Here is a 21,060-nt window from a genome sequence, read left to right as displayed (position 1 = left end):
CAAAATGCAGAAACATTTTGTCAGCTACAACATCTTGTAATCTATGTTTCTATTTCTATGAAATATCTGAATGGATCAATCCCCAGAAGGCAGGAAGCAGATGCTGGCGGCAGTGGACTGTGGACAGGATGGCCTTTGAGCATGGTAAAGGTGAGAAACAAGAAGAAATTGATAGCTGCATGGTGCTGTGCTCACGGAGGTGTTTAATCTTGCATCAATTTCATCATAGTTTTTAAAAAGAACAACGCAGGAAGGTGAGAGTTAGAATCAATGTGGTCTCACATACACATTTCATGCCATTCAGACTATTGCCACATGCTTTCAGCCTATTGTTTGGCTTCCTGAAATACCATGGTGGTGAGGGGCACATGTGTGCGTGCACGTGTGCAGAGAGGCCCAAAGCTGTCTTCCTCCATCGCTGTTTATTCATTGTGGCAGGATCTTCCGGATGAACTCAGAGCTCACCTAGCAGCTGGTCTGGCTAGCAGCTCACTGGAGACATCCCATTCTGCCTTCCAAGTGCTGGAATGACAGGCAGCAGCCATGTTTGCCTGGCACTTGGGCAGGTGCTGGGGATCGGATTCTGGTCCTCATGTTTGAGGTCCAGAGCCATCTTTTCAGACCTAAAGCACCTTTGGCCAGGACTCCTTTCTGTCAGAGTCTCAGATATTCCCTGAGAACTGACTGTAACATGATGCTCCCTTCCCAAACTTCATCTTGAAAATCTCTAGGAAGTATGGGGATGTAGGACAGCAATTGTCCGGCATGCATGAGGGCCAGGGTCAGTCCCAGAACTGCAAAAAGGACAGAAAGCGTGAGAGACAGAAGGAGAGGGAACACTCCAGGCAGAAGACAGGTACATTAAAGCAAAACCCCAAACAGACATGCACACGCTTTCTGTGTTGGAGAACACACTCATTCAACACCTTCTCATCGCAACCTGCAGCTGTGATGATGCACAGACCATAACCCCTGACCTTATGAAGCTTCCAGTAAAATGGCAAGAAAATGAACCACAAAAAGAGATGCACTGCGGGACATTTCTCCCTGGAGCCCATCCACACTCGGGAGTTCTTACTTGCTTTCCTTAATAAATCTATTTTGCTTTAGTAAAACACATAGACACACACACACACACACACACACACACACACACACACACACACACCAGAGGGAGACAGGGTGAAAAAAAAAAAAAAAGAATATAGAAATTGAGATGGATGCTGTTGTTGGGTTCTGAGAAAGGGAACCTAAGAGAGTTGATGGAGCGAGCTGGTGGCCAGGGCGCTTCCTAGAAGAAACGTGTTCTCTCCTAAAGGAGACAGCACCAGAGGACTACACCACAACCCAGCCTTCAAGGACGCAGATGACTGGCGGTGTGAGGTGCCATGTGGTTCTACTGAGTCACTATCAAGGAGCCTAGGGATGTCTTGTCTAGTGTCACCACAGAAAACCAATAAAATCCAATGTCTCATACCTGGAGAGCTTGGTACTGGAAGTGTTTCCGGTTTGGGAGTTTCTATTATTATTATTGTTACTATTTTTTGAGTTAGGGTCTCATTATGTAGCCCTGGCTGACTAGAACTTGCTATGTAGACCAGGGTGTCCTTGAACTCACAGAGATCTACTTGCCTCTGCCTCCTAGATGTGTGCCACACTGCCTGGTGATTTTTGTTGTTGTTGTTGTTGTTGTTGTTAGACTAGTTGCATATATAAATGAATGAGTGTGTGTGTGAGTGTGTGTGTGTGTGTGTGTGTGTGTGTGTGTGTGTGGTGTGTGTGTGAGCATGGTGTGTGTGTGTGAGTGTGTGTGAGTGTGTGTGTGAGTGTGTGTGAGTGTGTGTGTGTGTGTGTGTGTGTGTGTATTTGCGCATGTGCTCACAGGCACGCCCATGCACATGCTAGGGCACACATGTGGGTGTCACAATGGGACTCAATTCTAAACCTGAAATTCATGTAGGCATTCAGAAAGGTTCCAGTTCTGAACCATTCTGAGTTTGGGGCTTTCAGAATTAGGGGTGCTCAGACTGCTTATGTCCCTTTCTTCCAGTGAGTTGGGTGACTGCCAAGGGAAAATTCCCACCAAAGCTGAAGCTCTGGGAAGGACAGGGTATGACAGAAAAATGGCTCACATGAGCCAGGGCATTCTCACTGTCTACTGAGTGCTCAAATCCATGGATGTGTGTGTGTGCACACATCTATAGATGCAACTATTTTAACAACCACAAATATCACCAGGCAGTGTGGTACATATCTAGGAGGCAGAAGCAAGTAGATCTCTGTGAGTTCAAGGCCACCCTGGTCCACATATCAAGTTCCAGCCAGCAAGGGCTGCATAATCTGGTGTTCCGCTAGCACCCTCCAAAGACACTTCCTCTACAGCAGCTGTGGCCAGGCCTGCCTCCCCCCTCTGCAATCCCTTCACCTCACTGTCCTACCTGGGGTTCTCTGTCTTACACTGCTTCCCCCTAACTACATTCTGGTTTGCTGAGAGGGAGAGACCATGCCAGCTCTGCCTTTTGTCCTTTGTGGAGAGTGTGAGGCATGCCATACTAAGACCATCACAGGGTCCAGGACAGTCAGAAATACTTGAAAAGTTGCCATTTGGGAAAATGGAATAAGAAAATACTATAAAATACTACACATAATAGAAAATGTTATCTGATGCATAGTTTTCAATTTTTACCTGAATATTTATGACGTCTATGTTATTAGGGTTTACCTCAGGGCCCTAAGCTACATTTCCAGCCCCATAGTCTGAAGATTCTTGCCTTCTCATTCTCCCTCATGGGAGAAGTCAGTCAGACTTTTAACTAGATCAAACTCTTGGCAATTTTATCACTAAGTAATACTCCTCCTCCTAGACAGGTGTCTGCTTACAAGGGTGTATGATCAGGTCACGAAGCATCCCTTCTGAGCATAAACAACAGGTGCATTCCCCGACAGATCTAGTGCCCACAGGAATGCATGAACTCTGAGAAGGTATGTATGCAGTCTGTCCACAGCTCCTATTTAGATACTGCCCTGTGTCAGACTTAGACATCTTGGGAAGCTCTCGGAAGCTGCACACATGGTGTTTCCACAATGAAGTAACTTCACAGAAATCAATAGAGGCAAGAGGATGAGCCAGGAAATACGGGGAGATCGTTAGAAATCAAGTTAATGTAAAGTAGGTGAGGACCTGTGACAATCTGACAGCATTCTTAGAGACGGGGAGGAAATAGCATAGTGTGACCCTCCTCTAAAGGAGGCAGACCTTGGATAGCAGCCTTGGATTCCATTACCTGTTAATGCTGCTGCTTGCCAGCTGGATTCCAGAATCTATCTGCAGCACTGTCTTATAATCCACGTAAGCTTTCCCATATTGCTCTAAGGTTTCATAGGCCACTGCTCGTCGCAGAAGAGGCTTCACTGAGAATGGACAAAGTTCCAGAGCCCTAAGAGGACAAAATATTCCATGTCATTTACCTTAAGAGGGGCCCTTTAATTTCTATTTAACAGTGTATACTGCAGTACTGGACCCTTGCATACCACACCTGATATCTGCCCTGGGGTCCTGGCAGCAAGCAATCACACTGTCTTTGAATCCACGGACAAGAAAGCACTCTGGAGTGTCCTTGTTCCAGTTAAGTGTGAGCTCCCTGGACGGCAGCCTCCTGGCCCCCACAGAACCAGTGTGGACAGCTTAAAAAGTCTTGCCATGAAGGAGGTGGCTCACAGGAATGCACCGGGTCTGTGACCACGAGGACTGAGCTGGGACTCCCTGCACTTACAGGAAAACTCTAGAGAAGCATCCCTGTGCTACCCCGGGGCAGAAGAGGCGAATGCAGGCTGGCCGGGGCTCAACTCTGGGATCAGTGAGAGATTTTGTCTCAAAAGATAAAATGGTGAGGGGGACACTGGATGTTGACCTCTGACACAACACACACACACACACACACACACACACACACACACACACACACACTTTGAAAGATAATCCTTAATTGTACCCCTACATTTAATAAGGTGCCTTACTACTAAACCACAAGAACTTACATGATGTTTTCTGAAATCAGCTTTCTAACACCTTCTGTGGTTCGTTTGACTTAACTGTAAAAAGGTGTCCATGACAGACCAGAGGGAATTGGGAACTGAGGGCTAAACCTACCGCACTTTCTTTTCGGTCATGGGTTTTCATATTGCACTGTTTAGTCTGAAAAGTACTTCCAGTATCACTAAAGATAAATTTCATCTGTGAGACCAGAGAGTGCAAGGGCACCCCTGCCACACCCACCGCACCACCTCCATTCCCAGCAGGCGTTCATTGCTCAAGGCACCACATAAACAATCAAGCTTGGGATCTAAAATCAGTAGGAGACACATGATTCGTTGCACTTCCTAACATAGGAAATGAAAGGATCCATGTTTTTATTCCTTAACTGTAATCTTAAATGAATATGAGTTTATGAATGGAAATTCCACTAAAGAGAAGACTCAACCATAAGCACAGACAAGTGCTGTGAGCACGCACAGCAGAGCTCACCAGGACAGGAGGCTGGCTACTCAGGTTAACTCAGACACTCAAGAGTCTCCTGTGGGCAAGTCTGTCAGGAACAGAGGCAACTTTAGTCTATTTAAATATTCTAAATGGGAAGCTGTCCAGTGGTGTGTGTTTGTATATGTGTATGTGTGTGTGTGCGCGCGCGCGCGTGCATACTCGTGTGTGCACGTGGACATGTGCATGCACGCGCGTGAGCACTCTTCAGATAACTTGAATAGGCTCTCTGACGAATAGGAAATGTTATGTGGTTTTTGTTTTTTTGTTTTTGTTTTGTTTTGGTTTTTTTTTTTTTTTTTTTGGCTGACAATTATGCAGTAAAAATACTTTTGAAAAACAGTGTTTCTCGGATTTTTGCTTAGGCATGATAACTACAATGTGGAGAAGGATGGCATGAGGTGGGAGCAGGTCCACAGCCCTTTGTACACCACCAACATTCCCAAGAGTGATTCTGTAAACAAACCTCTGGGCAACACTACTGCTCCAAACATACATAAACATCTATCTTCAGGCTGGTGAGATGGTTCAGTGGTTAGAGACAACTGCTGTTCGTGCAGAGGACCAGGGTTCTTAGCACTCACATAGTTGGGCTTCATAGTCCCCAGGAACTCCAGCTCCAGGGGATCTGACACCCTCCTCTGGCCTCCTTAGGCACCTGCACTCACATGCACACACACCCACACACACACACATACATACACGTTTTTTTTTTTTTTTTAATTAAATCTTGGGCTAGCTGGGTGGTGGTGGCGCACACCTTTAATCCCAGCACTCAGGAGGCAGAGCCAGGCGATCTCTGAGAGTTCAAGTACAGCCTGGTCTACAGAGCGAGTTCCAGGACAGGCTCCAAAGCTACACAGAAAAACCCTGTCTTGAAAAAAACAAAACAAACAAACAAATAAACAAAATCTTGGGGTAGAGAGATGGCTCAGCTGTTAAGTGCATATATTGTTCTTCTAGAAGACCTGGGTTTGATTGCCAGCACCCACATCAAGCAATTCACAACCACCTATAACTCCATCTCCAGGGGAGGCAACAGCTCTGGAGGTTCCTCAGGCAGCCACACATATGGCATATACACAAACACACATGATTTAAAATAATTAAATACTTTAAAAATAAATCTTAAAAACAGTACCTTCACAAGTTAAAAGATTTTACTCATTTAAAATGTCTGGCTTGTTTCTTCAATCAGGGTTTAATGTAGCTCAGGCTGGCCTTGAACTCTCTCTGTAGCTGAGGATGACCCTCAGTTCCTGATCCTCCAGCCTCCACCTCCCAAATGCTGGGATTGCAGGTGAGCCACAACTCCTGGCTTCTCTTTCAAGGTTTGACTTACAATTCCACTTATCTGGTAATAAGAGCTCATGGAACTCTTCAAAAAGCAAATCTTAACTGAAAACTAAAATAAGAAGCTTCCTTTAAAATGTGTGCTGTCTTTGGGGCTATAAAAGAGCATCGCACTTTGTACTAATAAGTTGCTCCTCATTCCTACAGATTCAAGTGCATCCATATCTGAACATGTTCCTGAAGCACATCATGTCTTCTCTGCATTTAAACAAACCTGAGACTAAAGCATCCCACACGGTGTCATCTCCAACTCTCCTGCTGGGACTCTCACCAGGTATCAAAGAAAACACCTAAGTAGGTCAGACTGCACAGAGGTCAGTGTTGACTGGCAGAGCCACATTCCTGGCTTAGAACACAGCTCAGGGGTCACTCTCCCTCAACTATTACCCACCCCACTTCCCAGCAGGTCCCTGGCTCCTCCAGGACCAGCTCCCCCTAGTCTAGCCTCTGTGGATACCAGGACGGAGGCTGCTCTTTGGTTTCCTCCTGAGTAAGACACCAGAAACAAGCAGTTACATTGAAAGGATGCACACTAAAAACCGATCACAACATGCCTGTCTCGTCAGTTCACATGGCCCTCCCTCTCAGCCAGTCACAGCTCAGATCTGGGGCAGCTGATGGTATTTGAGGGGTCAGTGCTCACATCATGACAGACTTCAAGCTACCCAACTGATGTCAACTAGCTCATGAACTCCTAAAACACAGCAGTTAGCTAATGGGAACTAGCACAACTGTGGATAAAGGCAGGCCAAACCAAAAAATAAATGCTATTACATTAAACTCCAGTCTATAATACTGAGAAAAACAAAGAAACCCAAAGTGCCTTAGGGCTTCTTCTGACATTGGAGATGCAAACACTCCATGCTTAATCTACATCAATAAGCTGAACGAGAGAAAGTATTTGCCTTATAAACAGGATTCATGGAGTTATTGTCCAAACTGGAGCTTCTCTGAGTGGAAAGGTGTGAGCATTTCTAATTACATGAAGAGCAGGGGTAACCAGGTCTGTGTTAGCCAATCTCAAACGTGACTTACTATTGTTTTCAGATGTGCTAATAGAACTTCTTGCCAAACGGTTTATTACTTAATGGTGAAAGAAAACACAATGTTTTATTCATGTGCATATATTCATGCAGCCCAGCAGGTTACCATCAGTGAGTGTGTGCTGTGGTGAATGGCCAGATAATCTACAGGCACAACCAAGGGTCAGGACCTGTGTTCAGCCTGCTGATGACCAGGGGTCTGGGGAAACCCACCAGGTAGACCAGCAGCTGAGAGAGTTTCAGGAGCAAAGATGGGCAGAGAGCATGACCCTATCTGAACAAGGTGGCAGAAGGCCTAGCGCCTGGGTGGTGAGTGGAGGGAGGCAGTCCAGTTTGGGGAGCAAGCTGGTGCCAAGGAAGCTAATCTGAAGACAATACCAGGTCACTGAAGGGCTGCTGGAGACAATCTGGCAAAATTCAGTGGAAGTTACTCTGGTGACAAGTGGCCTGGAACTAGGTATTGGGCATCTCTGGCAATCCGGAGAGGAAAGCACAAATTTCGGTGGGAGCAGGGGAAAAAGTTTGGACAATTTCCTATAGGATGTGAGTGTGTGTGTGTGTGTGTGTGTGTGTGTGTGTGTGTGTGTGTGTAGACAGGGGGTTTTCATATTCTAGTCACAGCACTTAGCCAGTCTTAGGAACCTAGGCTCTCACATAGAAAACTTCGAAGGCTATTAAACCTTCTTCACGGTACCATTACAACCATCTCTTGACAAACCTGGAGTGCATTTACCTGTTACAATCCTGGATGCAGCCGCTGCAGTTCCCTTCTTTGAGGTAGCATGCTGCTCTGTTCGAAAACAAGATGCTTAGCTCATCCGCACTTGCATTTCCTAAAACCACATTTAATTAAACACAGTTAAAACCCATTAGCAAAATCACAGTTCACCAAAATGACATGAAAGGACTGTGGTCCCAGCGGCACTGCGGTCAGTCCCACAGCCTGCTCACCCTGCAGAGCTTAGGGGAGCTGTCTCCGCACCAGCCACATGGGAAGGTAGGGCAGGCACCCCTGCAAACCTGCCTGGCCGGCACAGGCTCTGCATTCCGAGGTATTGCTCACGTAGGTCAAGTGGCGCGGTGCCCTTAGTCACCGGGAAGGAATGCGGGGCCAGTGCCTGTCACCGCGGGAGGCCGCCTTCTGTCCCGGCCCGCGGTGGCCACGGCACGGTCCCCTACCTGCAGGTTCCAGCTGTGCTATCGCCGCCGAATACTGCGCGGCCGCCTCGGTGAACTGCCCGCTGCGGAACAGCTGGTTGCCGTGGCTCTTGAGCCCAATGGGACCGTCGGCGGCTCGGGGCTCCCCGGGGTGCGGGTTGTCCGCGCTACCCTCCGTCTCTGCCTCCTGCAGACCTCCCAGCTGCTCGCCTCGGGGCCCCGGGGTCCGGCCCCGCCGCGACCGCCTGCTGCCCTGGCTCCGGCCCATCAGCTTCTTCTGGATGTTGCCCATGGCGCTGGCCGCCGCTGTAGGGAAGGCGCGGGAGGTGAGTGCATCCCCGGCCGCGCGATCCAGCCTGGCCGGTGCGGCGGCGCCACCCCGCAGGCGGAGTCCCAGCTCCCCGCCGCCCCGAGTGGGCGTCATGCCCGCCCGGCCCCAGGATCCCTGAGGACCAGGTCCAGTGGCCATCTGCACAGATTAACTCCTTAACCGCTGAAGAGCAGGCGACTGAGAGCTGGCCTTTCAATGCCATCTCCTTCACCAGACCACACCTGTCCAGGTAGAGCTTGCATTCATTCATTCTCAATTTAGGAATGAATGAAGTCACTAGACCTTGATCCACAGAATGAGGACTACGCCCAAGGTCAGGGAACTAGGAGAAAATGGTCATTTGAAAGATACCATCAAAGTGATTTTCAATTCATTTCAAAATGAATTCAGCAAAATCATAGAGAGTATTTAGGTTTTATGGGGCCCTAAAAATAGTAAACTTTCCATTCATAGCTGGATGTGGTGGCACATGCCTATAAATAATCACAGCCCTTGGAGGATATGACAAATTCCAGGCCAGAATGGACTACATAAGGAGACCCTGCCTCAAAAAATAAAAACAAAACAATGAATTGTCCACTCAGATGCCTTATTCAAAGTAAAAATTTCTTTCAATTCAACTGCAAGTTTCAAGCATTACTAACTCAATTCTAGTTTTAAATATTAAAATGGCATGCATTGCAATTATGGGTGTCTTATCAATATTTAGGGCAGAGTAAGTATGCCAAAGCAATGCTTAAGGTTTTTTTTTTGTTTTATTTATTTATTGTGTATACAGAAGAGGGCACCAGATCTCATTACAGATGGTTGTGAGCCACCAGGTGGTTGCTGGGAATTGAACTCAGGACCTGGAAGAGGAGTTGGTGTTCCTAACCTCTGAGCCATCTCTCCAGCCCTGTTTGGTGCTTTTTTAAAGCTGATGGTGCATACCTTTAACGGAGGCAGGCAGACCTCTGCGAGGCAGCCAGGACTGCATATAGAGACTTTATCTCAAACGAACAAAAACCATAAATACCCAAGTTCCCAAGTTTCCTCTTTTTAACAATTTCTAATCCAGCTTTTCCTGGCTGTATTTTCCATCATTTGAGACAGCAGAGAAAACCACAGTTAGCTCATGAAACCCCATGTGACTGGTGACAGGTTCACAGGGAGACTCTAAAGACTAGCAAATACAATAGCACCACCCCCCTTCTCCTTTTTTTTTTTTTCCAGACAGATTCTCATGCTATAGCCCAGGCTGGCCTGGTACTCATGACAACTCTCCTGCCTTAGCCTTCTGCGTATTAGAGATTATAGGAGTGAGCCACCATGTTCAAATACAAGTTTAAAAACCAATTTGAATCACCAACCAAAAGAGGCTCATTATTATAATAATAGAAAGGAGTTTGTGTAGTGGAAATAAGTCACATGACTGGTACCCACTACTAAAGCAAGCTGTGTGACATAAGCCCAAACTGGTGCAAAAAGTGGATGGAAAGAGAAAAGGAAGTGTGGGGTGTCAGATCCCCATGGATGGGAGTTATGGATGGATGACTGAACTACCGTGTGCGTGCTGGACCTCTGCAAGAGCAGCCAGTGGTCTTAACCACTGGGCCATGTCCCCAGCCCTATCTTTTCGTTCTTTAGCTACATCACTCTTGGCCATGGTGTGTAAAAAGTGGAGAGAAAGAGAAAAGGAGGCTTAGCAACCCTGCTGGCTGAGAATTAAAAAATAAATAAATAAATAAATAAATAAATAAATCACATGAACAAGGCTATGAGCCATGTTTATACTCAAAATATGTCTGAGCTGTGGCCTGTGTATGGTGAGGATTTCTTGGGCCCTTTGGACCCATTTTTTATCTTCTCAGCCTGTAAACCCGGTTCGATGAACTTCATACAGTACCTTATACCCTCCTGTACCAAAGAAAAGTTCTTAACATAAAAGGTATGCTAAAACTTTTCCCTTGACCTCCAACTCCTCTAAACAATGTGCCCTCAAGGGCCACTGAAGTTCTCTGTGGAGCTGTGGGTAAGACACTTGTACCGGAGTGTGTCTTCAGAAGCCAGTGCCACACTGGGGTTGGACACCATCCTTTTCTCAGGCTCCTCCCCCTCTCCCTTTGCCTTCCTAATTCCCGTGCTTACATCTATATTAAAACCCTTTCTTCAGAAACCCAACTTCTGCCTCACACTGATAGGCCTTGGAAGTCTTCCTGCTGTAAGTCAGGACTATCTGCTGTTCCTGGGGGTAAGCCAATGAGGAGAGTCCCTGGCTGCACGGCTCAGCAGTGGAGCTCTGTGCCCCTGCAGCTTTTGACTTGCCAGCAGAGATGGGGAATGTAGCATTATTTCCACCCCTCTGTGTGGCGTCCCCTCTTGTCTGGCCAAAATGGCTACCAGATGGCTACCAGGGCAAGGCCTTTGCACACATCTTCATTAACCCTTGGGCTCAGCAGTATCATTCCCACTGTACAAGTGAAGGCGAGAGACACAGGATCCACTCAAGTACAGAGGAGAGGCCAGCGCAGCTGCCATGTGACATGTCTGGATAACCTTCCGCGCCTCCGGAAAGGTGAGCAGAGGCCTGTGTGTGAGTCCTGCTGGGGACTCTGCTAGTGAAGGGGGCAGTGCCGGGGGTCTGTCAGGAGGCAGTCATAAACAGACAGAAAGGCTCATCAAAGTGTGGGAGTGGGTGCCATCACCAGACCCCAGCGGGGGTGTCCTTGAGAAATACACCAGAAGGGTAAGCCGCGAAGTCTCTTGTGGAGGTGGATGAGTGTCTAAGGAGACAACACGGGCTGCCTCAGAAACCAAGAGGAGCCAGCCATCATGAGAAGAGGGATGGCTAGCCAGCTGTAAGGCCTCCGTGTAAAACACCATGGTCTGGTTGAATGACGCACCACAAGGATCACACACCATGGCCAAGAGTGATGTAGCTAAAGAATGAAAAGGTAGGGCTGGGGACATGGCTCAGTGGTTAAGACCACTGGCTGCTCTTGCAGAGGTCCAGCACCCACATCATCCATAACTCCACAGACTCATAACTCCTATCCATGGGGATCCGATACCCCTGAGAGCACCAGGTATGGGTGTGGTATACTTACACATATGCAAATAAAACACCTGTAAACATAAAATAAATAATTTTAAAAAGAAGAAGAAAAGGTTATTTCAATATTAGAAAATCATCGATCTCAAACCAGGCATAGTGGTGTACGCCTAACATGCCGGCACCTGGAAGGCAGGGGTAGGAGATCTCAAGTTCCAGGCCAGCATGGTCTACACAGCAAGACCCTGTCTCAAAAGGAAAACAAACAAAAAGTTACGTTGTCTGTGCTTGCATTAGTATGAAACAAAAAGAACAGGCAAAACCATAGAAGATTAGTGACTGGAGGTGGGGCAGGCGGAGCCATGGATGAAGGGGTGACATGGCTTTGGTGGGTGATAAAAATGTCCCCAAATTAGACAGTGGCAAAAGTTGTCTAAAACACCAAAATCTACCAAATTTGAAAATTATGTTCAAGAGCAGAGTGTGACTGTTTCTTAAACTGAAAGCCCTTCTTTCCAAATACAGATACATAAGCAGAAAAGGAGCAATCATGTGCATGTGTGCACGTGTGTCTGTGTGATCTGTATGTGGGTGTGTGGGGGTGTGGTTGTATGTGTGTGGTAAGTGTAAGTTTGTGTGTATGTGTGTATATGCGCATGTGTGGTTGTGTGTGTGTCTGTGTGTGTGATCTATATGTGTCTGTGTCTCTGAGTCTGTGGGGTCTGTGTGTTTATGTTTGCGAGGTCTGTATGTGTGTGGTATGTGTATGTGTGTCTGTGTGGTCTGTATGTGTGCAGTGTGTATATGTTGGTGTATATGTGTGTGTCTGTGTCTCTATGTGTGTGTATATCTTTGTGGTGTGGGGGGGTATGATTGTGTGGGTGTGGGTGTGGTCTGCATGCATGTGGTGAATGTATTCTGTGTGTATGTGTCTGTGGATGTATCAAAGCCAGGGCCTGCCTTACATGTTCTAGGTAGATACTCTCCCACGGAGCCTTACATCACTGATTAGATGCCTGAATCTGGATGGTTGTGGTATATTATTACTAAATAGATTCATAAGATGTTTCTCTCTGATGGTCCCTGTGCCAAGTACCACAGAAGCAGTACTCCCCCACTCCAAAGACCGAGAGAGAGAGAGAGAGAGAGAGAGAGAGAGAGAGAGAGAGAGATTTCTGACCCATCATTCAGTGCCCGTCTGTGATAATGTATAGATTAGATGATATCTAAAATATGTTATATTCAAAAATGTGTAATAATATTTTTTAAAAGAGTTCAACTTACAACAAAGGGCACTTTCTTCTTTGATAGGAATTTGATAAGAAAATTTAATGGGAAAATAATTTTCATAGCAATAAGTTATTACACTGGTACTTTCCCTAGTGGCTTGTCTACTAATATGCTTGTCCATTTTGTAATGGCTCCTTGTTGTGAAAATCTGGTGCTATCCTCAGCCCACTGCCCTTTGCCATCTTCAGTTCAGTTGTTCCCATGGTGCCCACAGAAATAACTGGGTTCTCGTGTTTGTAAGTCAGATTTATCTTTTTCTTTATGATTTTGCACAGTTTCAACTCTTGGAAATCTCTGGCTTCTACCTCCAAATCCTACCAGTTTTAGGGCAAAAGAAATGTTTCTATGTTACTCTTTTTGTGGACGACTTTAACCTCCTTATATTTCACTCTAAGCCCGCAAGGGCACACTAAGAAGCTGGACACCCACTTGTTTGTTGGGGTTTTGAGACTTGAACTTGCTACATAGACAAGGGTGACCTCGAACTTTTGTTCCTCTGTCCTCCACCTCCCGACTGCTGGGACTGTAGACCAAAGGCACCATGCCAGGCTTGTGTGCTCGCTGTCTCTGACTGTGAAGGGACAAAGTCCCAAAGTCTGACAGTCAGCTGAGTCATGACAACCATTTCTAACAATCCTGCTAGGAAAGGAGAAATACAAACAGATGGGCAGGTACTGAGGGAAAGCCCAGGAACCCCGGCCAACCGGCAGGCATTTCTTAGTACAAGATTTACCAAACAGGTGGAAGGAGAGGCAACCTGCTGCCTGTCTAACCTCAGCTTCCACCACAGAGCAGGTGTTCAGCAATCCTCACTTGCGAAATTAATGCTGTGGCTTATGTGGTCCCTCAATGTGGATGAACTGGGTCTGACAGGTTACTTCCTCCTGAATGGCTTGTCGATCAGGGAGGCCCTGAGGCACCCAGAACAATGCAGGCTGTTGTTATTTCTCTTGGTTGCCCACCACAACTAGATGGTGAGACTCTGTTGCCAGAGACACCACACACTTTGGCTGCAGCTCTTGACCAGGGAACCTTCCCTGAAGGCTAGTCTCCAAAGTACTGGAAGGTTCTATGCACACTGCTGGAGGAGAATAACCTGATAAACTGCTTTCTAAACATTATGTTTTTATTTATAGACTTATCCTGGTCAGAGAAACTTCTTATTGTGGTGAGTGGTGGTTAATTCAGTGATGCATTACTTTTCTGTGAGTATTCAGTCATAGATGGGACATCCACATCAACTACCCTGACATACACACACCAAGTTCAGGGGCAGAAAGAATAGGAGGTAGACAAACTGTGAATGCTGTCCCTGGTCGGCACATGGTTGCTGCACACATGACCCATAGCAGCCATGATTACCTAAATAAGACCTGCATAAAGATCAAGCCAGTGGAGTTCCTGCATGGATGAGGGAGGGGCTCCCCAGGTCCCACCCTAGCTAAAGTGATATTGGTAGTTGATGGATGCTGGGGAAGGTGTTTTACCACTGGTTGGCTCCCCGTGCTCAAATGAATATGGGCAACACTAATTGGACTCAGTGGGTTAAATAAATAAATAATAAAATATAGAAGGGGGCATGAAGTTGGAAGGAAGATATGATAGGGATTCCTAGGAGAGTTGGTGTGGGGAATGAGGGATACATTATTTATATATGAAGCTTTCCAAGAATAAATAGAATAAAACTAAAGAACTGGGCCTGGCCACCGTAGGTGGAATTTGTCTGAGATAGCAGCACCGGCCAAGGTGATAAAACACTTCTTGCTCCATTTTTTCCCCATGATCCTCAAAGCTTCCTGGAACATAAACTATAAAGACTCAGGATTCTTTCTTGACTGTGCAGGGACAGGGTATACAAAGAGTCTGACCTGGTAACTCCCTGCTAGGCTTTACCGTTATTTCCCTAAAAGCAACCTAGAAGCTCAGGGACCTCTTTTTACGTGCCTTTCAAGCATGTCACCTGGAAGAGGCATGCATTAGCTGGTTCAGCTTGTTGAACCCCTCTCCATGTTGAAAGGACAACTTCAGAGTCCCCAGCTGTCCTCCACATCATCGTGGCTTTAATGGCAGACAGAAGAAACTCACCACTCTTAATGCTTGTTTTTCTGTCAAGACTTTTTTGTTTTTTTCTGAATCTTACTTTATACATCCCCTAATTTACATATAATAATGGGATGGGGACCAAATGGCAGGTCAGAAATGGTTCTTTTAGAGCAGAGATCTCTTAGATAATGTACCACAGCCATCCTGGTTCAGAATTCGAATCACAGAAGCATAAGGTCACATAAGGCCCTAGCTTCAGTCTTCAAACACACACACACACACACACACAGTAATGGCAAAAGAAGTTCCAGTTAAGATTAAAAACAAAAAACAAAAAACAAAAAACCAACAACAACTCCACTGGCAAACCAAAGAACTGTCCACCTTTAACAATTCCTTCAGAAATAAAGTTTAAAAAAAAAAAAAAAAAAAAAAGCTATCGTTCGCTGAAGAAAAGTCTCAGGCACCATGGCATTTATCTGCAATCCCAAAAGTGGGAGGCGGAGGCAAGGCAGTCAGGAACGAGGGCATCTGTATTGAGGAACAAGGGGTAAGGTGGCTCAGGTCTGTAAGCCCAGCACTCAGGTGGCCGAAGAAGGAAGATTGCCATGAACCCAGGCCAGCCTGGGCTCCAGAATAAGACTGTCTCAAGACTACACCAGCATAAACAAGTAAAAAAGAAATAGAAGCTGGGTGGGGTGCGGTGGGGGGGCACACGCCTTTAATCCCAGCACTCAGGAGACAGAGGCGGGCGGATCTCGAGGTCAACCTGGTCTACAGAGGGAGTTCCAGGACAGCCAGGGATACACAGAGAAACCCTGTCTCAAGAAACCATCAGAAAAAAAGACTGGCCAGCAAGATGCTCAGCTGGTAAGGGTGTGCATGGTACCAATCCCAGGACTCGGGTACAGCTGCCGTCTACCCTCCACACATGTGCTCATGTGTCCCTCCCCAGCACACAGAATACACACATGTAAAATAAATCTAACAAGAAAAGCAGGGCTGAATTAGACTGTAGACTTTAAGGTAAAGCTAGAGCAGAGTTCGGGAAACTAACAATTTCTGTAGCAACAGAGACCCCCAAGCAAGCTCATGATGGGAATAGCAGTTCGCATCACCAGAAAGAAAAGATGTCTCACCCGGATCCACACCACCATCTTCACGTTTATTTCCTATTCCCTTTTCACTTTCATCTGCAGAGTTCTCGACTTCCTCAATAACCATCTTTTTCCCTCTGGTTTGGGGCTCAGAGGCAGGCTCTGGTTTCTTCAGATTGCTGTCAATCTCTGACAAGGTTTTCTGCAAAATAATTAATTGTTTTTCTTTTAATAAAGAACACAATCATTCTTTTTTTCCCCAGAGACAGCCCCTGCTCCCACTGTTAGGAGTCCCCCAAGAAGACCAAGCTACATAACTAACATACGTGCAGAGGGCCTAGGTCAGTCCACACAGGCTCCCTGGTTGTTGGTTCAGGCTCTGTGAGCGCCAAGAGCCCAAGTTAGTGGATTCTGCCACAGACATTTTTTTGGGGGTAAGAATATGAAGCTACTTTAAAGTGAATAAACAAACAAACAACAAAAAAAAAACTTTAAAACTCAGTCTAACTTTCTTTTTACAACAATTTCATTGTTTTATCTGACCAAAATTACTTATGTCCACTATAAAGTAAGCAAATAAATGACCAGTGAATAACAAAAGAAAAAAAGAAAAATGGGGCTTAAGACAGCTCAGTCGTTAAGAGCACTGGCTGCTCTTGCAGAGGACCTGGGTTCAATTCCCAGCACCCACATGGCGGCTTGTAACCATCTGTAACTCCAGTTCTTGGAGCCCTGGCGCCCTCTTCTGGCTTCTCAGGCACTGAGCATATGGTGGGCAGTCATGATGCAAAACACCCGTTATACATGAACTATGTTAAAGAAGGAAAAAAGTCACCCGCACTCCTCCCATTCACTTAATAATACTGACATTTTCATGAGCTTCCAGATGTTTCTGTGTGCACACACTTACAGAGACGGGCAGTTTCTATAGCTGAAGTACCCACACATGCTGTGAAGGAGTGTTCAAAGGTCTGAGATATTTTATGCCATTAAAAAGAAAAACATGTGTATAGTAACTCCCCATTAAAAACTTAAACATTATTTTATTTAGAGCTTGCGTGAGTGTATGCCACATGCATGCTGGTATCTGCAGAGGTCAGAAGAGAGTGTCAATCCCTACAGCTGGAGTTACAGGCCGTTATAGGCTGCCTGATGTGCATGCGTGTGCGTGTGCGTGCGTGCGTGCGTGTGTAGGGGGTTGGTATCCTAAAATTTGGATTCCTCAGTCATCATGCAAACCCGCTGAGCATGCAGCCCTCATGTGGGTTGCTCTGTATAAGCAGTGTGGGAGCTGGGAACAAGTGGAAATTGTGGACTGTGAGTGAAAGCCCTCTTGTCTAAGATCCGTGGCCCTCACAGGCTCATATTTGAATTCCTGGTCCTTTGTTGGTGGAACTGTTTGGGAAGGACTAGGAGGTGTGGCCTTACTGGAGGAGGTGTGTCACTGGGGGTGGGCTTGGAGGATTCTATCTCCTTGTCTGCTGGTTGTGGGTAGGTTGTAAGTGCTCTCTCTGCATACCTTTAGTTCCAGCACTCAAAAGTCAGAGGCAGGTGGATCTCTGAGTTCAAGGCCAGCCTGGTCTACAAAGAGAGTTCCAGGACAGCCAGGGCTGTTAAACCCCATCTTAAAAACAAACAAAAGCCACAAAACAAAGATGTAAGCTCTTAGCTACTGCTTTAGCACCATGCTTGCCTGTGTGACCCACCATGATGGTCATGGACTAACCCTATGAAACTGTAAGCAAGCCTCCATTAAATGCTTTCTTTTATGAGTTGCCATGGTCGTGGTGCGTCTTCACAGCAATAGAGCAGAACAGATACTGGCGTATACCACTAAAGCCATCTCATTAATTTACAAATAGCATGAATTCTCCTATTTTCCTGGTGCTTGACAGTTACTCTTTAGGCCTTAGCTCAGCACTGCCGCCTGAGCTGGTTCACTCAGTTAGGGAGCAGCACTGCCCACGAGAGGCTTACCATGCTAACAGCATTCTTCTGTGGCCTTGTGTTCACTCATAATCCTATCTAACACTTCTATGAACTCTACATAGTAAATTGAGATTATCTCAGAGAAAAGCACTGACTCCATCAGTATAGAGAAGAGAAAAGGATTTGTTTTTCAGTGGTGGCTTTATATGTCTGCATGGTTCCTTTCTTATTAAACAGCTGGTTTGTCGTGGTGACAGTGACTATACTGGGAGCTGTGGCCAGGCTCCTGGGCAAGCTGGGCAAGCACCCTTCACTGAGCTGTGCCCAGTCCCCACACAGGCTTTCCAGAACAGTTCGCCTTCTTTCATTTCAAGTAGATGTTCAACACGATAGCGCTCTGAACTTGGTAAAGCTGTCGACTCACCCTCATCATGGCCTACTCAACAAGACCGATAACATTTTCTAACATACATTCAGAAACAGCTGGATGTGGTGGCACACACCCTTAATCCCAGCACTTGGGAGGCAGAGACAGGTGGATCTCTGTGAATTCACTGCCAGTCTGGTCTCCCTAGGGAGCTCCAGGCCAGTCAGAGTCGCATGGTGAAACCCTGTCTTAAACCCCCAAAATAAATAAAGAAAATCAGAAACAGAAAAATTCCAGAATTAGGTTTTTAAAACCCTGCTCTATCCTTACCTTGGCCAGATCATTGTGAGGCTCCACACACAGCACTTCCTTCAGGTCCTCCCTGGCCTCCTGGAGCTTGTTTTGATGTTTGTACGCAGTAGCACGTCTCAGCAGAGCTGAAAAGGAGCCAGCACAAATGCTCAACAGTTTAATGTATAGCATGGTACCTTCAACCCAGTTTGCACAGGACACTAGCAGGCGGAGCTTGAATCCCAGGTCCGTGTCGTGGAGCACATAGAACATGACCCTGCTGTACACAGAAGGCTTTCATCGGGCATCAGCCCACTTTTTCACTTGAGACATTCATACATGCAAATTATACTTTGGTCAAATCTATCCCCCCCTCCAATTCTTCCCCCTTCCCCCCACAGTTTTCACTTTCAACTGCATGAGCTCTTTTCTTAAAACAAACCAAAAACCCTATGGAGTCCACTCAGCGCTGCCTGAATGTGTGTGGGTGTAGAGCGTACACAGAATGGCGGTTTGGATGAGAAATGCCCCCCATGGGCCTCAGTATCTGAACACTTGGTTCCCGTTGGTGGGGCTGTTTGGGGGAGTTTAGGAGGTGCGGCCTTCCTGGAGGAGGTGCGGCAGTGGGAGTGGGCTTTCTCTGGTGCTTGCATTTAAAGGTGTGAGCTCTTAGCCGCCTGCTCCTTCTGCCACGCTTCCCTGCCATAACAGACTTTCCTCCTGGAACCATAAACCCCAAACACTCTCGGTGTAGCTTCCCCAGACCCGCCAGCTCCTCGGCTCCCTCCCAGCTGCAGCACTAGGAAGCTTCTCAGGAACAATGCCACCTGACTCCCGTCAGTTCTCCATCTTCTGGAAATTTACAAGATTCCTTACAGAAATTTAGTAAGCACTGGTCGGTAAAGGACAGGAAGAGCACATCAGTGAACTTGACTGAGCCAGTTATTTTTGTTTGGTGGTAGTGGGAATGGTTGTTTTTGTTTGGCTTGATTTGGTTTAGATTCTTAAGACAGGGTCTCATAGCATAGGCTGGTCTTGAACCCACTGTACAGCCAAGTACCTTTAAATGCTGGTTCCCCCTCCTCTACCTTCCAAGTACTGGAATTACAGGCATTTCACCCAGTTCTAATAGCTATTTATAAAATGATCAGAGTTGGGTGTGGTGGTTGTGGCAAAGGCCTAAATCCCAGCATTCCGGATGGTGAAGTTTGAGTCAACCTGTCTCAAAACAATAAACTACACTAAAATTATCCAGAAGTTAACTTAGCATGTGGAACCATGATGTAGTCCTGGTGACCACATCAGCTTCGGTCAGAAACGGAGCACTTCGGTAATTTGTGCCAGATTTTTTTTGTGTGTGGTTTCAATTTATAATTTATAATCACTTAATACTAACAATGTACCCTTCTAGTCCTTTGGTCCATTATATGAAAGAATTTTGCAGAGTTAAACAGTATCTTGAGAAAAAAAATCAGGCTTAATAATTCTGAAATGTGAGAAAGGGTGTGCCAGATGTATTTTAATACACTATCGTAACAAACAATTAGAAATTCAGCAAGATTCTCATTATATAACTCAGTTTTAGCCTTAGAATGAGCCATGAAAACCTAAAGGATAAATCATTTTGTAAAATATTTAATCAAACTTTATTATAGTGTATTGCCATTGTTATTCGGGTCTCTAAACTAAATTCCCATGAGGTAATAGTCAAGACAGAAGAATTGATTTTGTAATTTAAAAATTTTTTTGTAGTTACTAATTTTAGAATAATTTGAGTTATCAGGGAGTTGTAAAGCTAGTGCAGGTTCTCAGAAACCTCCACAAAGCTTCCTCTAATGTGAACATTCTACCATCTCTCGACTGGCTACCACAATTCAAAGAATGAAGGACTTAAATTCCAATCAAATTCATTAAAAGTGATGCTCTCAAGGCTTCCATACAGAAAGCTGAGACACCTGGGCTGTGAGACGAGACGCCCTGTCTGCTTACCTTTTATGTTTCCCGGATCTAGCTCCAGGGCCTGTTCACAGTCTCGGAGAGCACTGCCCCACTGCTGTAGTTTGATGGCCGCCTGAGCTCGATTGTTGTAGGCCGACACGGTGGGAAGGGCGGACAAGCTCCTATAAGAGAAGCACGGATTGGCAACAGCCAGACCGAAGACAGCGAACTCAGCTGAAGTTATGCTGTGGTTCGAATAGGAAATGTCCTCACAGGCCAGAGGCATGGGTGGTGGTGACTGGGTCTGGAGACATCGGGAGGCTAGGCCTATCTCACCCTTCACCCCCATCGCCGTCCCCTCCCATGTCCCACCATCAAGTAAATAGCTTACTCCCACACCAAGGTGCTCAGGCTCCCTTCAGAGCCAAGGTAACAGAGCCAGCCAGACCACCAAGCATGGGTTCCACCCTCATGAGCCGAAATAAAGATTTCCCTCCTTGAAGCTACAGTTCTCAGATATTTAGGTCACAGCTATGTAAGAAGAACAGGTAAAAATTGTAAGTAAAATAAATATATGCTGTATAAAGGCTGAATTGTGTCCCTTAAAAGTTTAAATGTTGAAATCCTAAACCCACGATGTCTCAGGATGTGA

General features: G+C 46.1%; 1 protein-coding gene across 5 annotated transcripts in view; it reads right to left on the bottom strand.

The window, feature by feature from the left end:
* Positions 1 to 21,060, bottom strand: part of Spag1 (sperm associated antigen 1) — a 66,748-nt gene that overhangs the window by 18,120 nt on the left and 27,568 nt on the right. For all 5 annotated transcript variants that reach the window (XR_004946780.1, XM_036208397.1, XM_036208398.1 and 2 more), the window contains 6 exons: positions 20,460 to 20,590; positions 18,510 to 18,616; positions 15,926 to 16,085; positions 8,113 to 8,397; positions 7,667 to 7,766; positions 3,285 to 3,437 (listed from right to left, as the gene is read on the bottom strand). Coding sequence is in view for 4 of the 5 variants with exons in the window: in XM_036208397.1 (XP_036064290.1) it covers positions 3,285 to 3,437; positions 7,667 to 7,766; positions 8,113 to 8,397; positions 15,926 to 16,085; positions 18,510 to 18,616; positions 20,460 to 20,590 (936 nt within the window). In the remaining variant the exon portion in view is untranslated. The remainder of the gene's footprint in view (positions 1 to 3,284; positions 3,438 to 7,666; positions 7,767 to 8,112; positions 8,398 to 15,925; positions 16,086 to 18,509; positions 18,617 to 20,459; positions 20,591 to 21,060) is intronic.

This window comes from Onychomys torridus, chromosome 16 (genome assembly GCF_903995425.1).
Source record: "Onychomys torridus chromosome 16, mOncTor1.1, whole genome shotgun sequence".
Taxonomy (NCBI): Eukaryota; Metazoa; Chordata; class Mammalia; order Rodentia; family Cricetidae; genus Onychomys; species Onychomys torridus.
This window is presented reverse-complemented; position numbering and strand designations above follow the sequence as displayed.